Source organism: Hyla sarda, chromosome 3 (assembly GCF_029499605.1).
Source record: "Hyla sarda isolate aHylSar1 chromosome 3, aHylSar1.hap1, whole genome shotgun sequence".
Lineage (NCBI taxonomy): Eukaryota > Metazoa > Chordata > Amphibia > Anura > Hylidae > Hyla > Hyla sarda.
Window position 1 is genome coordinate 306777294 of NC_079191.1, and position 16779 is coordinate 306794072.

Sequence of the window (16779 nt, forward strand, 5' to 3'; positions counted from 1 at the left end):
TATCAACTGGCTCCAGAAAGTTAGACAGATTTGTAAATGACTTTTATAAAAAAAAATCTTTTATAAAAAAAAAATCTTAATCCTTCCAATAATTATCAGCTGCTGAAGTTGAGTTGTTCTTTTCTGTCTGGCAACAGTGTTCTCTGCTGACATCTCTGCTTGTCTCAGGAACTGCACAGAGTAGAAGAGGTTTGCTATGGGGATTTGCTTATACTCTGAACAGTTCCAGAGACAGGTGTCATCACAGAGCACTTAGACAGAAAAGTACAACTCAACCTCAGCAGCTCATAAGTACTGAAAGGATTAAGATTTTTTAATTGAAGTAATTTACAAATCTGTTTAACTTTCTGGAGCCAGTTGATATACTTAAAAAAAAGTTTTTTCCTGGATAACCCCTTTAACTTTTCCTCTACACTGGTTTTGATGAATCTTCCCCTTTGTGTTTATTTTTATCCCTCAGTGCAAAGGTAATCGTTAAGTGTTTTTTAAACCCTCTAAATGCTAAACCACCAGGCTGTTATTTACTTTTTACTTTTCCTCTTTTTTCAGTATTCGTGAGTTGTTTTCCTATCATATCACTTTTCGGTCTTTTTCCTCAAGTGAATACATTTTGTGTGTATTTCTTGGAGCAGATTGATATACTCATATTTGGTGGTACTGGTAAGTGTGTTATTATATTTTAACATTATAATGCATATTTTTAGTTTGTATGTCAAGAGATCCTGGCAGGTTGGTAGACTGCAGAACCAAACCCCCTTACTCAGCTGCTCCAAGTATTTGTAGTGCAGCAGAATAGGGAAACATTCTCACAATCAGAAGGCAAAATCAATAACTACTTATCAATGATGACTGTAGCAGATAAGAGTTGTACTTGCAGGCTAAATCAGAAAAACCACAAACAACAAGGCCACATAACACAATCTTACAGACATGATGAGACAAAAGTGGACCAAAAATTATTTCCAAGCTAGAAACAAAAGCAGAAGCAACTAAAACTAAATGCTAACTTTGTATCGTAACATATCGGAAAAGATAGAAAAGAGAGATCACACTAGTTGGCTTGGCAATGTCCATAGCGTCTGCACAGAGATAAAGGGATCCATTAAAGGGATTATCCAGAGAAAAATAAGTTAGTACAACTGCTGGGAAAAGTTTTTTTTGACTGGACAACCCCTTTAAATATAGGTTTAGTAATTTTATGCATGGTTTTGTTAGATTAAAGGGATACTCCAGTGGAAAACAATTTTTTTTAATCAACTGGTGTCAGAAAATTAAACAGACTTGTAAATTACTTCTATTAAGAAATCTTAATCCTTCCAGTATTTTTCAGCTGCTGTATGTTCCACAGGAAGTTCTTTTGTTCTGAATTTCTTTTCTGTCAGACCACAGTGCTCTCTGCTAACACCTCTGTCCATTTCAGGAACTGTCCAGAGAAGGAGAGGTTTGCTATCAGGATTTGTTCCTGCTCTGGACAGTTCCTGACATGGACAGAGGTGTCAGCAGAGAGCACTGTCGTCAGACAGAAAATTAATTCAAAAAGAAAAGAACTTCCGGTGGAACATTCAGCAGCTGATAAGTACTGGAAGGATAATGATTTTTTAATAGAAGTAAATTACAAATCTGTTTAACTTTCTGGCACCAGTTGATTAAAATGTTCTTTTTCCACTGGAGTACCCCTTTAACCCTTTAACCTCTTAAGGACGCAGGGCGTATGGATACGCCCTGCATCCCGAGTCCTTAAGGACGCAGGGCGTATCCATAGGCCCGTGGGAATTCCGGCCCCCACCGCTAGCCGGTTGGGGACCGGAGCCGGATGCCTGCTGAAATCGTTCAGCAGGCATCCCGGCATATCGCCCAGGGGGGTCATTATGCCCCCCCATGTCGGCGATCGCCGCAGATCGCTGGACAATTCAGTCCAGCGATCTGCGGCGATTCCGGGTCAATCGGGTCTCCGGTGACCCGGTGACCCGGAATTACTGGCTGTTCGGGGCCGTCTCTGACGGCCCCGAACAACCAGAGCCTGCAGGGGTGAGGTGGCACTGATGCCACCTCACGATCGCCCTGATTCGTCGGCCGGATTACCGGCCGACCAATCAGGGCGCCTGCTGCGGGCGTCACTCCCGCACCCGCTCCGCCCCTCTTCCGGAGGGCGTGAGCGGGTGCGGGAAGACGACCCCGGGTGCTGGGGACCCCGATCCCCGGCGTCCATGTTGGGATCGGGGCCCCAGGAGCGACGGCGGCGGCGAGGGACAGTCCTGTGATGAAGCAGCAGCAGGAGGTGAGTTACAGCCTCCTGCTGTTGCTTAGCAACAGCTCCCAGCATGCAAAAAGGGCATGCTGGGAGCTGTAGTTATGCAACAGCAGGAGGCAGACCACCACAACTCCCAGCATTCCCTTATGGGCATGCTGGGACTTATGGTTTTGCAACAGCTGGAGGCACATTCTTTCTATGGAAAAGTGTACCTTCAGCTGTTGTATAACTACAACTCCCAGCTTGCACAAACAGCTAAAGTGCATGCTGGGAGTTGTAGTGGTGCATCTGCTGGTTGCATAACTACAACTCCCAGCATGCCCGTTGGCTGTCGGTGACTGCTGAAAGTTGTAGTTTTGCAACAGCTGAAGGCACACTGGTTGTGAAACTTAGAGTTTTTTTTTTTACCTAACTCAGTGTTTCACGACCGGTGTGCCTCCAGCAGTTGCAAACTACAACTCCCAGCAGTCACCTTACACCATGCACCGTACATGCTGGGAGTTGTAGTTTTGCAACAGCTGGAGGCACACTGGTTTTGAAACACTAAGGTCACAAACTCCGTGATACATAACCAGTGTGCCTACAGCTGTTGCAAAACTAAAACTCTCAGCATGTACAGTCTGTCAGCGCATGCTGGGAGTTTTAGTTTTGCAACAGCTGGAGGTCCCCCCCAATGTGAATGTACAGGGTACACTCACATGGGGGAAGGCTTACAGTAGGTATCGGGCTGCAAGTTTGAGCTGCAGCAAATTTTCTGCAACAGCTCAAACTGCCAGCGAGAAACTACTGTGAACCCCCGCCCGTGCGACTGTACCCTAAAAACACTACACTACACTAACACAAAAAATAAAATAAAAAGTAAAAAACACTACATACACACATACACCTACACAGCCCCCCTCCCCTCCCCAATAAAAATGAAAAACATCTGGTACGCCATGGTTTCCAAAACGGAGCCTCCAGCTGTTGCAAAACAACAACTCCCAGTATTGTCGGACAGCCGTTGACTGTCCAGGAATGCTGGGAGTTTTGCAACAGCTGGAGGCCCCCTGTTTGGGAATCACTGGCGTAGAATACCCCTATGTCCACCCCTATGCAATCCCTAATTTAGGCCTCAAATGCGCATGGCGCTCTCACTTTGAAGCCCTGTCGTATTTCAAGGCAACAGTTAAGGGTCACATATGGGGTATCGCCGTACTCGGGAGAAATTGGGCTTCAAATTTTGGGGGGTATTTTCTGCTTTTACCCTTTTTAAAAATGTAAAGTTTTTGGGAAAAGTTTTTTTTTACATATGCAATAGTCGTGAAACGCCTGTGGGGTATTAAGGTTCACTTAACCCCTTGTTACGTTCCCCGAGGGGTCTAGTTTCCAAAATGGTATGCCATGTGGGTATTTTTTGGCGGTCCTGGCACCATAGGGGCTTCCTAAATGCGGCATGCCCCCAGAGCAAAATTTGCTTTCAAAAAGCCAAATGTGACTCCTTCTCTTCTGAGACCTGTAGTGCGCCAACAGAGCACTTTTCACCCCCATATGGGGTGTTTTCTGAATCGGGAGAAATTGGGCTTCAAATTTTGGGGGGTATTTTCTGCTTTAACCCTTTGTATAAATGTACATTTTTTGGGAAACCAAGCATTTTAGGTAAATTTTTTTATTTTTTTTTACATATGCAAAAGTCGTGAAACACCTGTAGGGTATTAAGGTTCACTTTACCCCTTGTTACGTTCCCCGAGGGGTCTAGTTTCTAAAATGGTATGCCATGTGTTTTTTTTTTGCTGTCCTGGCACCATAGGGGCTTCCTAAATGCGGCATGCCCCCAGAGCAAAATTTCCTTCAAAAAAGCCAAATGTGACTCCTTCTCTTCTGAGACCTGTAGTGCGCCAGCAGAGCACTTTTCACCCCCATATGGGGTGTTTTCTGAATCGGGAGAAATTGGGCTTCAAATTTTGGGGTGTATTTTCTGCTATTACCCTTTTTAAAAATGTAAAACTTTAGGGAAACCAAGCATTTTAGGTAAAAAAAATGTTTTTTTTTTTTACATATGCAAAAGTCGTGAATCACCTGTGGGGTATTAAGGTTCACATTACCCCTTGTTACGTTCCCCGAGGGGTCTAGTTTCCAAAATGGTATGCCATGTGTTTTTTTTTGCAGTTCTGGCACCATAGGGGCTTCCTAAAGGTGACATGCCCCCCAAAAACCATTTGACGCTCCTTCCCTTCTGAGCCCTCTACTGCGCCCGCCGAACACTTTACATAGACATATGAAGTATGTCCTTACTCGAGAGAAATTGGGTTTCAAATACAAGTAAAAATTTTCTCCTTTTTACCCCTTGCAAAAATTCAAAAATTGGGTCTACAAGAACAAGCGAGTGTAAAAAATGAAGATTGTGTATTTTCTCCTTCACTTTGCTGCTATTCCTGTGAAACCCGTAAAGGGTTAAAACGCTTACTGAATGTCATTTTGAATACTTTCGGGGGTGCAGTTTTTATAATGGGGTCATTTATGGGGTATTTCTAATATGAAGACCCTTCAAATCCACTTCAAACCTGAACTGGTCCCTGAAAAAAAGCGAGTTTCAAAATTTTGTGAAAAATTGGAAAATTGCTGCGGAACTTTGAAGCCCTCTTATGTCTTCCAAAAGTAAAAACTCATCAATTTTATGATGCAAATATAAAGTAGACATATTGTATATGTGAATAAAAAAAAAATATTTTGAATATCCATTTTCCTTACAAGCAGAGAGCTTCAAAGTTAGAAAAATGCAAATGTTCAAATTTTTCATCAAATTTTGGGATTTTTCACCAAGAAAGGATGCAAGTTACCAAAAAATTTTACCACTACGTTAAAGTAGAATATGTCACGAAAAAACAATCTCGGAATCAGAATGATAACTAAAAGCATTCCAGAGTTATTAATGTTTAAAGTGACAGTGGTCAGATTTGCAAAAAATGGCCGAGTCCTTAAGGTGAAAAAGGGCTCAGTCCTTAAGGGGTTAAAGTGGTGATAATGTGATTTTGGGGCTCTTGCTGCTTTTATTGAATCCCATAATGGTGCACAGCTATTTCTCATTCTCATCATATTTGAAATCTCAGGGTCCCTAGGGCCTTGTGTCCATCCTTTACATGCACCTCATCCAGGCCAAGGTTTCCTGCTCCTCCTTACTGGCTGAACAGTATTGGCAGTTCCACATGCCCTTCATGTCTAATAAGTAGTGGGAGGAGGTATTGTTTTCTCACACCCTAGTTTCCCCAGCTGCCAATAATAAACAAATTCAGCTGTGTTCATACACTATAGTTATATCACCCCACATTAGACCACAAAAGATGGGGCTCCTTTCTACCTTGGTGAATCCCTCACTCCCCCTCAAAACCATTATAATGTTTATTTGGTGTCCTGGACTAGGAGTTGTGGATCCACCATGTTTGCACCTTTCTCAGGGAGGTGTTATTCCTTGCCAGAAAGGCGATCACCCTCTAGTGGATGGACCAGAAACCCACAACATTCACTAGGTGAAAGAAATTAGTGAACTCCATAATTAGTTTTTCACATGGGGTTTACAAGAATAGGAAATGTCCAGCTAAATTTGTACATGGGTGGGGCTCCTGGTGCTCTTTCCCTCTGACCCAGCATCCCTACAATAATGTGAATACGCTTTACCCATCTGTACCCCAACAATGTGATTGTCCTCTGTATTCTCCTGAGGTACACCACCGCTCGACAGCAGTGTTTTATCCCCACCATTCTCTATAGCACTGACGGAGACTTGGTGAAATAGGTGATGGACGAGTTGTATTGTTCTTGTTTTATTTACATATGTGTCTGTTATATTTAATTTCTTGTCGGCCAGATTATGCTCATCTCTATTGAGGACAACACCAGTTTGCTGATAATGATTAGTTTATTGCTTCCACTGTTATCATACTTTGTATAACTGTCCTTTCCAATGCATATATTGCATTGGAAAGGTTTTTACTTTTTCAATAAAAAACAATTTATAAAAAACAAATAAAAAACATATGCTGAGTAATGTCACGAGGCAAATCTTAATAATGGTTGACTTTAAAGAGGACATGTAGTTAATTTATCCATTATCCCTTAGTGGGGCCTAATAACCTACCTGAGCTATAGTGCTTTGTAGCCCCTCTGATGATTGAGGCAGTCCGTCGGAGGGGTGGGAACCTGATTATAATATGGACTGTATTTGGCTCCTGTTCAGTACAGTTATTGTAACAGGGGGCGTTAATTCAGCCCTGCCTGAGCTCTCACAAGATTCTGTTCACTGAGTGTGGCCAGCACTGGATATATGGCCGCAGACATTAACTATTCACATGTGAACAGGGCCACTGTCTCTTCTTGCTGAACAGAACTGTGGATTGTCATTTACTCCATTCATTGTGTATGAGAGTTCGAGACATCAGAAAACAGCCGGGAAAACAGGGTTCCCATTCTCACTATACGGGAAGGGGGGAAGAAGGGGGTCCCAGATTTCAGACAAGAGGTCAAGTAGAGGTTGGCACTGCAGGTAAGCATTGGTCTCCGAGGACCAGGTAAATACAATCTAAAGAAGAAAGGGTCCCGGCACTCAAGATTCTTGCTTATCTTAATCTTTATTCATCCAATAGGCAGCATAGCATACATCACAGTACGCGTTACAGCTCAACAGCCTTTATCAACTGTGTACAGCTATCAGTTAGGAGGCATCTTATATACAACATCCGACTCACAGATACCACGTCATCACAATTAGTACTATCATTCTAAACACATGAATGAAAAAAGAAAAAAAGGAAAAACTTATAAACACAGTAAATACTTGTCAATACGTCTTTAATTCTGAGTGAAGATCCTTTCATAATAGAGATTCAATTCACTCTCTGTAGAAAAAATAAAATAAGGTGAGTATCGTTAACCCATGCATGACATACAATGTCCATGTCATTGTAACAGTTGTGACAGCTCATAGTCACCATTCAAGCCGCGCGGTTCCAGGGTCCCCAAATGGTAAGTCCAAAATGGTTCTTTGCGCACAAGTAACTTTTTAATATCACCTCCTCTCCTTGGTTGTCTTACTTCATCTATGACTTGATATTTTAGCTGTGCTATAGAGTGGTTTTTATTCTTAAAGTGAGCTGGAATGGGAAGATGATGATTTTGGCACCAATTGCTTGACTTATGTCGATTAACCCCTTAAGGACAGACCCATTGTTTACCAGGCTCTTTTTTTTTTTTTTTTTTTTTATTTGACATGTTTCTCTTTAAATGGTAATAACTTTAGAACGCTTTTTCTGAGCAGAGCAATTCTTAGATGTTTTTTTCTTGACATATTGTACTTTATATAAGTGGTGCATTTTTGTTGACACATGCAGCATTTTTTGTGAAAAACTTCTAAATTTTGTGAAAAACTAATTTTTTATGGTGTACACTGTGCGGTAAAAGTGATGTTATATTTATTCTGTGGGTCAGTACGATTATGGTGATACTCATTTTATATGGCTTTATATGTTCTTTTTCCTTTTCTGAGCAAAATTCTTTTTATGCCATTCATTTTCCAACAGCCGTAACTTTTTTATTTTTCGTCCAATGCCATTGAGTAAGGGCTTATTTTTTGCGGGATGAGCTGTACTTTTTATTGGTATAATTTTTCCGATACATGCTACCTTTTGTTCTTTTTTATTCCGCTATTTTTACCAAAATTGGCGATCAGGATTGATCACGGCATCTAGGGGGTTAAAGCTGCCGGGACCGGCGCGATCGCAGCTCCGGCAGCTGCGGTGGGACTCCCGCTGTGATTAACAGCCGGGTCCCGTCACCGATCTCCTGCGCTGCATGTGGCAGTGCCGGAGATCGCTAGGACGTATGCATACGTCCAAATGCGCAGACGTGTCGGATGCATATTCTGAAAGAATCTTTGCTCAGAATCATACAAGTATTGACAAGTATTTAGTGTTAAAAAGTTTTTCCTTTTTTTCTTTTTTCATTCATGTGTTTAGAATGATAGTACTAATTGTGATGATGTGGTATTTGTGAGTCGGATGTTGTGTATAAGATATGTCCTAATTGATACCTGTACACAGTTGATAAAGGCTGTTGTAACACTCACGGTAGTGGCAGTAGTGCTGCTGGATGTGGATCCTCCAACCTGTGTTGCAGGGCCGTATCTGAGAGCGGAGTCTAAGGTGCCGCTTGTCTTCACCAGAGCCAGAGCTTGCGGCAGGATGGGCTTGCTGCGGCAGGCGACACCCAGGTCGCTACCCCCGATACGACTCGACCACACAGGTAACGGGGCAAGACGAAGTACAGAAGGTTGAGGCACAGGCGTAATCATACTTAGAAGAAGGTCAGGGCAGGCGGCAAAGGTGTATAGTCAAATAACGTAGCGGAAGGGTCAAATACACGGGCAAGGCAACAGACAATAGGAACACTTAATCTCAGGCTAGGGGCACTGAAGATCCGGCAGTGAAGTGTGGGAGGTGCAGGGACTTATAGAGTAGTGTCAGGTGTTACACGTAATTATGGGCGTACTGGCCCTTTAAATTTCAGAGCTGAGACACAGTGGAGGTGGCGGCAGAGGACCGTGGTAAGTGACGGGCTGGGATTCGCATGTGGGCGCGTCCCGCGATGTGAATCCCAGCCCCGCCGGCAGCAGGGGAGAGTGGAGCAGTGCACTCATGGCCAGCGCAAGTGGCTGGAGCGCATTGTGTAAAAGTACCCCCCTTTGGACTTCCGCTCCTTTTACGGTTCAAAAATTTACTGAGAAGGTCACGATCTAGGATATTTTCCTCTGGCTCCAAAGATCTCTCCTCTGGACCGAATCCTTCCCAATCCACAAGAAAAAAGTGTTTTCCTCTGATAAACTTGGAGTTCACAATTCCTTTAACAACAGAAACATCAGAGGTACCAGAGATGGGAGTAGATGAAATGTCTTTTTTAGAAAAACGGTTGTGGATGACAGGCCTCAAGAGGGAAACATGGAAGGAATTTGAGCTATGGAGAGAGGACGGCAGATGGAGAAAATAGGCCACGGGATTTAACCATTTCTTGATTTTATAGGGACTAAGATAGCGAGGGCCCAGTTTATAACTGGGTACTTTGAAGCGGATATATTTTGCTGCCAACCAGACTTTGTCACCAGGAGAGTACTTGGGAGGAGAACATCTTTTCTTGTCCGCTTGAGATTTCATACGACTCGTAGCATGCAGAAGTCAGGAACGTGTCTTCTGCCAGATGGGGGAAAATTCTGCACTTGCTCGTCAACCGCAGGAACTCCGGAAGAAGAGGAGGACGAGGATGAAGTCCATAAACTGCGAAGAAAGGCGAAGTTCCAGTAGATTCAGAATCCTTATGGTTGTATGAGAACTCTGCCCAAGGAAGCAAATTGACCCAGTCGTCTTGACTAGCAGAAATTAAATGACGGGGATAGTCTCCCAAGACTTGATTCACGCTCTCAACCTGTCCATTGGATTGAGAGTGGTAGGCTGAGGAAAAATCCAGCTTGACTTGGAGACGTGAGCAGAGAGCCTGCCAGAACTTAGAGACGAACTGGACTCCACAGTCAGATACAATATATGTAGGCAAACCATGGAAACGGATGATTTGGCAAAGGGAAAGTTTAGCAAGCTGTGGTGCAGATGGAAGTCCAGGCAGCAGCACAAAATGAGCCATTTTAGAGAATCTGTCCACTACCATCCAGACGACTGTATTGCCACTGGAAGGTGGAAGGTCAGTAATGAAGTCCATAGCAATATCGGTCCAGGGGAGCTCTAGGACAGGCAAAGGCTGTAGAAGACCTGCAGGTTTACAACGAGGGGTCTTGTTCTGAGCACAGACCGCACAGGAACAGACAAAATCGACAACATCCTGTTTTATGTTTTAAACTAGGCCACAAATATTGTCTGGAAATGAGCTGTAGGGACTAGAATGACCGGCCAGAAGAGAGCAATGACCCCATTTCAAGACTCTGAGTGTTAAACGGGGAGATACGTAAGTCTTCCTAGGAGGCAGGTCGCTACCCCTGATCCGACTTGACCACACAGGTAACTGGGCAAGATGAGGTACAGAAGGTTGAGGCACAGGGGTAGTCAGACTTAGCAGAAGGTCAGGGCAGGCGGCAAAGGTGCGTAGTCAAATAACAGCGAAACGGTCAAATACATGGCCAAGGCAAGAAACAATAGGAACACTTAATCTCAGGCTAGGGGCACTGAAGATCTGGGATGGGGCGCCAGCTCTCCCTGCTCTCCTGGCTTTCTCTGCTGCATGCATAGGATGATTAGAGATGGCAGAATATAGCACACAGGTTTCACCGATGCTCCCATAGACAAAGCATGACATTCCTGCCATCTATCAGTAGATAGGGGATGCAGGTTTTTTGGCTGGGTAACGCCTATAAGGTGATTATCAATGTTTGGAATTGTGTTTTTTTTTACTCAAAGAGTACTTCTCATCATCATGTTAAATTTTATAATCCTCCCAGTTCACTGCCCACATCATGATAAACCACACCCTGCCTTTATTATTATTTATTAGTTCTCTGCCTTGAAGGGGTGTTACTCAGCAGGCTGTGCCATCATCTGAAGCCATACAAGGGAGAACTTCCTCCCTCACTCTGCTACACGCAGCCCAGAACAGTTCAGTGTGTGACATGAAGTATGATTGGTTAAGGCTGCACACCCCCCCGCCCCCCCCTCAGCATTTCCTGATTTTGGACTTCTGCCAGGCCAGCAGGAGTCCAAAGTCTGTTAAAAAGATGGGGGAACATGTGCTCTGGACAAGTAGGGAGACACCTAGTGGCAGTTTTTTTAAACACAACTAAAACAGAAAACTAATTTTTTTAAAAACAAAGTACATTAGAAAGATTTTTTTTATTTACCATAAGGAGTGCAATAGCAAAAATAGCTTTAATGAGAGTGCCCATTTAACAATCACTTTTTTACTCTTGTTTTTCTCACTTTTATTTTCTACCATATGCAGCAATTATCATGTGTCCTCACCCGTAGCATTGCTAAAGGGGTACTCCAATGGAAAACTTTTTTTTTAAATCCACTGGTGCCAGAAAGTTAAACAGATTAGTAAAATAACTTCTATTAAAAAATCGTAATCCTTCCAGTACTTTTTAGTTGCTGAATACTACAGAGGAAATTATTTTATTTTTGGAACACAGTGCTCTCTGCTGACATCACAAGCACAGTGCTCTCTGCTGACATCACTGTCCATTTTAAGAACTGTCCAGAGTAGGAGAAAATCCCCATAGCAAACATATGCTGCTCTGGACAGTTCTTAAAATGGACAGAGATGTCAACAGAGAGCACTGTGCTCGTGATGTCAGCAGAGAGGTCTGTGTTCCAAAAAGAAAAGAATTTCCTCTGTAGTACTCAGCAGCTGATAAGTACTGAAAAGATTAAGATTTTTTAACCCCTTAAGGACTCAGCCCTTTTTCATCTTAAGGACTGAGCCCTTTTTCGCAATTCTGACACTGTCACTTTACACATTAATAACTCTAAAACGCTTTTACCGAATATTCTGATTCTGAGAAAGTTTTTTCGTGACACATTCTACTTTATTTTGGTGGTAAATTTTCGTCATTACTTGCATCCTTTTCTGGTGAAAAATCCCCAAATTTCATGAAAATTTTGAAAATTTTGCATTTTTCTAACTTTGAAGTTCTCTGCTTGTAAGGAAAATGGATATTCCAAATAAATTTTATTTTTATTCACAAATACAATATGTCGGCATCATAAAATGGACATATTTTTACTTTTTGAAAAAATTAGAGGGCTTCAAAGTAGAGCAGCAATTTTCAAAAAATTTACGAAAATTGCATAATCTGAAGGGACAGATGTTACAGAACTACAACTCCCAACATGCCTGGGCAGTCTAGGCATGCTGAGAGTTGTAGTTGGGCAACATCTGGAGGGCTACCGTTTGGGCACCACTGTAACAGTGGTCTCCAAACTGAGACCCTCCAGATGTTGCAAAACTACAACTCCCAGCATGCCCAGACAGCCTTTGGCTGTCTGGGGATGCTGGGAGTTGCAGTTTGGCACCCACTAGGAAGGGCAGCAGTAGCAGCAGCAGCGATGTGCCGGGATGCTTGCTGAATGATTCCAGCAGGCATCCCCCGTCCGGTCCCCAACCGACTAGCGGCGGGAACCGGAATTTCCACGGGCGTATGCATACACCCTACGTCCTTAAGGACTCGGGATGCAGGGCGTATGCATATGCCCCACGTCCTGAAGAGGTTAATAGAAGTAATTTACAAATCTATTTAAACTTTCTGGCAGCAGTTGATTTAAAAAAAAATTTAAAAGTTTCCCCCCGGAGTACCCCTTTAACACCTTGGGGACGGAGGGTTTCCCAGTTTTTGCACTTTCGTTTTTTCCTCCTTACCGTTTAAAAATCATAACCCTTTCAATTTTGCAGCTACAAATCCATATGATGGCTAATTTTTTGCGCCACCAATTCTACTTTGTAATGACATCAGTCATTTTACCCATAAATCTATGGCGAAATGGAAAAAAAATCATTGTGCAACAAAATTGAAGAAAAAATGACATTTTGTAAATTTTGGGGGCTTCTGTTTCTACCCAGTAGATTTTTCGGTAAAAATGACACCTTATCTTTATTCTGTAGGTCCATACGATTAAAATGATACCCTACTTATATAGGTTTGATTTTGTCGTACTTCTGGAATAAAATCATAATTACATGCAGGAAAATTTATACGTTTAAAATTGTCATCTTCTGACCCCTATAACTTTTTTATTTTTCTGCATATGGGGTGGTATTAGGGCTCATTACAATTAGGGTACAATTTATGTATAGATCGGACTTTTTGATCACTATTTATTCATTTTTTCATGATATAAAATGTTACCAAAAATATGCTATTTTGGACTTTGGAATTTTTTTGCGCATACGCCATTGACTGGTTTGCGGTTTAATTAACGATATATTTTTACAATTCGGACATTTCCACACACAGCGATACCACATATGTTCATTTTTATTTGCACAGTTTTTTTTTTTTTATTGGGAAAAGGGGGGTGATTCAAAATTTTATTAGGGAAGGGGTTAAATGATCTTTATTCACTTTTTTTTTCAATGTTATAGCTCCCATAGGGGTCTATAACACTGCACACACTGGTCTTTTACATTGATCAATGGTTTCTCATAGGAAACCATTGATCACTGATTCTGCCGCTTGACTGCTCATGCCTGGATCTCAGGCACTGAGCAGCCATTCGGCGATCGGACAGCATGGAGGAAGGTAGGGACCCTCCTGCTGTCTTTACAGCTGTTCGGGATGCCGCGATTTCATTGCGGTGGTCCCAAACAGCCTCCAGAGCCAACAGCTCTGGGCAGTGCTTTCCTTTCACTTTAGAGGCGGCGTTCAACTTTGAATGCTGCGTCTAAAGGGTTAATAGCGCGTGGCACCACGATCAGTGCCGCGTGCTATTAGCCACGGGTCCCGGACCTTGTTAGAGGCTGGGCCCGACCCGCTATGACGTGGCCCCGCGTTATAGAAAGGGAGTGGGCTGAGGGCGTATAAGGTTGGTTGCTGGTTAGGCCTTAAAATGTGCATGGCTGCCGTAGTATACTGCTGAGTGTCGACTCAAGAAATAAACACCAGACAAAATGTTGGTATATATCTCCTTCTCAGCATACTTACTAAGGAGCTGTCCCAAAGAGTTCTGTTTATTATACGGAAGTACATTGTTTTTTACATTTGACAAAAAGGGAGGTTAGTTATCATGTCAGAACCATCATGTTATATTTTGATTGGTTATTTGAGTATTGCGTCTGTATATATTGGCATATTGAAGGGGTTATCCAGGAAAAAACTTATTTTTTATATATCAACTGGCTCCAGAAAGTTAAACAGATTTGTAAATAGCTTCTATAAAAAAATCTTAATCCTTTCAGTACTTATGAGCTTCTGAAGTTAAGGTTGTTCTTTTCTGTCTAAGTGCTCTCTGGTGGCACGTGTCTCGGGAACCGCCCAGTTTAGAAGCATATCCCCATCGCAAACCTAAACTGGGCGGTTCCCGAGACACGTGTCATCAGAGAGCACTTAGACAGAAAAGAACAACCTTAACTTCAGAAGCTCATAAGTACTGAAAGGATTAAGATTTTTTAATAGAAGTAATTTACAAATCTGTTTAACTCTCTGGAGCCAGTTGATATATATATATAAAAAAGTTTTTTTCCTGGATAACCCCTTTAAGCATTCATTTCTATCTTAGCCATAGGTCACTATTCTACAGGAAAATTCTGCATGAATCTGTCCTTTTGCACAGTCTATCCTTCTTCAAATGTTTTGTCTCCAACTTCCAACCTCTTCTTTATGTCTGCTTCTTATAGCAGATGTCTTGCTTCTTTTGGCCGCGTCCCAAGGTCTTCATCTTAGTCACAAGCAAATAGCTAGCTGATATGTCTCATAAGGAAAATAATGTTTTTCTGCAGAATATTAGCATATATATATATATATATCGATTTTTTATATATATATATATATATATATATATATATATATATACAGTGACCCCCCCGACTTATGATGGCCCCGACATATGATCATTTCAACATATGATGGCCTCTCAGAGCCCATTGTATGTTGAAGGCAGCCTCGACATATGATGCTGCTGTGTGTCGGGTCCATCGTACAAACAGCTATCTGACAGCTGTGACAACTTCAGCAACTGACAGATAGTTGTTTAATGTGCCCCGTTCTGCCTCCTGTTACTCAAATGCTGTCCTGCTAACTCACGCAGGCTTCCACTGTGAGCTCCATGTAAGCCCCCCCCCCTCCAGTGCAGCCACAGCCAATAGCCTGCAGCATCTTGCTGCAGGCATCCAATGAGCTGCTGGCTGCCCTCCCCTTCCTTTCCTATAGAGCTGTAGTCGGCAGGATCGTAATGGAGGACATTCTGTCCCCCCTGAAGGTATTTAAAGAACTGTACAGTACTGTATGCAATGTCACACATCACATACAATACATATACACACTATATACCCCATACATCAATGTTTCCCTATCAGTGTGCCTCCAGCTGTTGCAAAACTAAACTCCCAGCATGCCCAGACAGTCAATGGCTGTACATGCATGCTGGGAGTTGTAGTTGTGCAACAGCTGGAGGCACCCTGGTTTGTTAAACACTCCCCATACACTCCACATACAATGGTCATCCCAGAACCAATTAGCAGTTTCCCATAGAGATATGTATTCAACATACAATGGTTCTGAGGCCCCAGAACCAATTACCATTTTTACATAGACATATGTACTCGACATATGATGGTTTCAACATATGATGGCTCTCCTGGAACCAATTAATATCATATGTTGAGGGACCACTGTATATATAGATATATTGATCAGTAATCAAAATCATAATGGTCATCCTTATCAGCATCAGTGGCTGAAAATAATTTCAAATATGGCTACATTCTGGTTGTCACTTTAGTTAATAAATATGACTATGCTGACATTGATTTGATTGCTGCATGCATAGGGTAGTTATATTTATATACATATATATATATATATATATATAATGTTGTAAAGCGTTCACATGTCTTATTAACTGCTGCTATTCTTTTGTAATATGATTGGTACAGTTGTCATTTGTCACTGCTATGATTCTCTGTACTAGCAAAATAATATATGAATACGGGCTTTTATTGTTTTACCTTTTTTCTGAAATCCTGCCGTATATGTTTCATTGTAATTTATTTTATTTTATATTTCATTTGAAGCATTTATATACAGATTGTATCGCTTACAATCTACCCTTTAATTACAGCAACTACTGGATTTGGGTCATCAATTTACAGCTTACTTCGAAGCACTCTTGCTGTTGTTATGTTATATGGCATCTGCAGTTATTCCATAAAGGTAAGTGTGCATTTCTGCAAACAGAATTTCTGGATTTTAGATATTTCTTTTTTTTTTTTTTTTCCATTGGTCACAATTGCATTAAAACAACAAAGCAGCAGTTACTTATGTGATCCCTTCCTGTTCTCCCATTAAAAGGGGTACTCCGGTGGAAAACATTTTTTTTTAAATCTACTGGTGCCAGAAAGATACAGATTTGTAAATGACTTCTATTAAAAATCTTTATCCTTCCAGTACTTTTTAGCGGCTGTATGCTACAGAGGAAATTCTTTTCTTTTGAATTTCTTTTTTTGTCTTGTCCACAGTGCTCTCTGCTGATACCTCTGTCTGTGTCAGAAACTGTCCAGAGCATATGCTGCTCTGGACAGTTCCTGACACAGACAGAGGTGTCAGCAGAGAGCACTGTGGACAAGACAAAAAAGAAATTCAAAAAGAAAAGAATTTCCTCTGTAGCATACAGCCGCTAAAAAAGTACTGGAAAGGTAAAGATTTTTTAATAGAAATCATTTACAAATCTGTTTAACTTTCTGGCGCCAGTTGATAAAAAAAAAATTCCACCAGAATACCCCTTTAAGGATCCAGGACGTATGGGTATGCCCTGGCATCCTGGTGCTTAACCTGTTCAGGACCCATGACGTAT

The 16779-nt window shown here is 41.9% G+C and overlaps 1 protein-coding gene across 8 annotated transcripts in view; it reads left to right on the forward strand.

The window, feature by feature from the left end:
• The window catches only part of PCNX2 (pecanex 2), a 357339-nt gene that overhangs the window by 117580 nt on the left and 222980 nt on the right, over positions 1–16779 (forward strand). For 7 of the 8 annotated variants that reach the window (XM_056567003.1, XM_056566999.1, XM_056567000.1 and 4 more), the window contains 2 exons: positions 550–660; positions 16048–16139. In XM_056567003.1, coding sequence (XP_056422978.1) covers positions 550–660; positions 16048–16139 — 203 coding nt within the window. The remainder of the gene's footprint in view (positions 1–549; positions 661–16047; positions 16140–16779) is intronic. The other variant, XM_056567002.1, reaches the window with a different exon arrangement.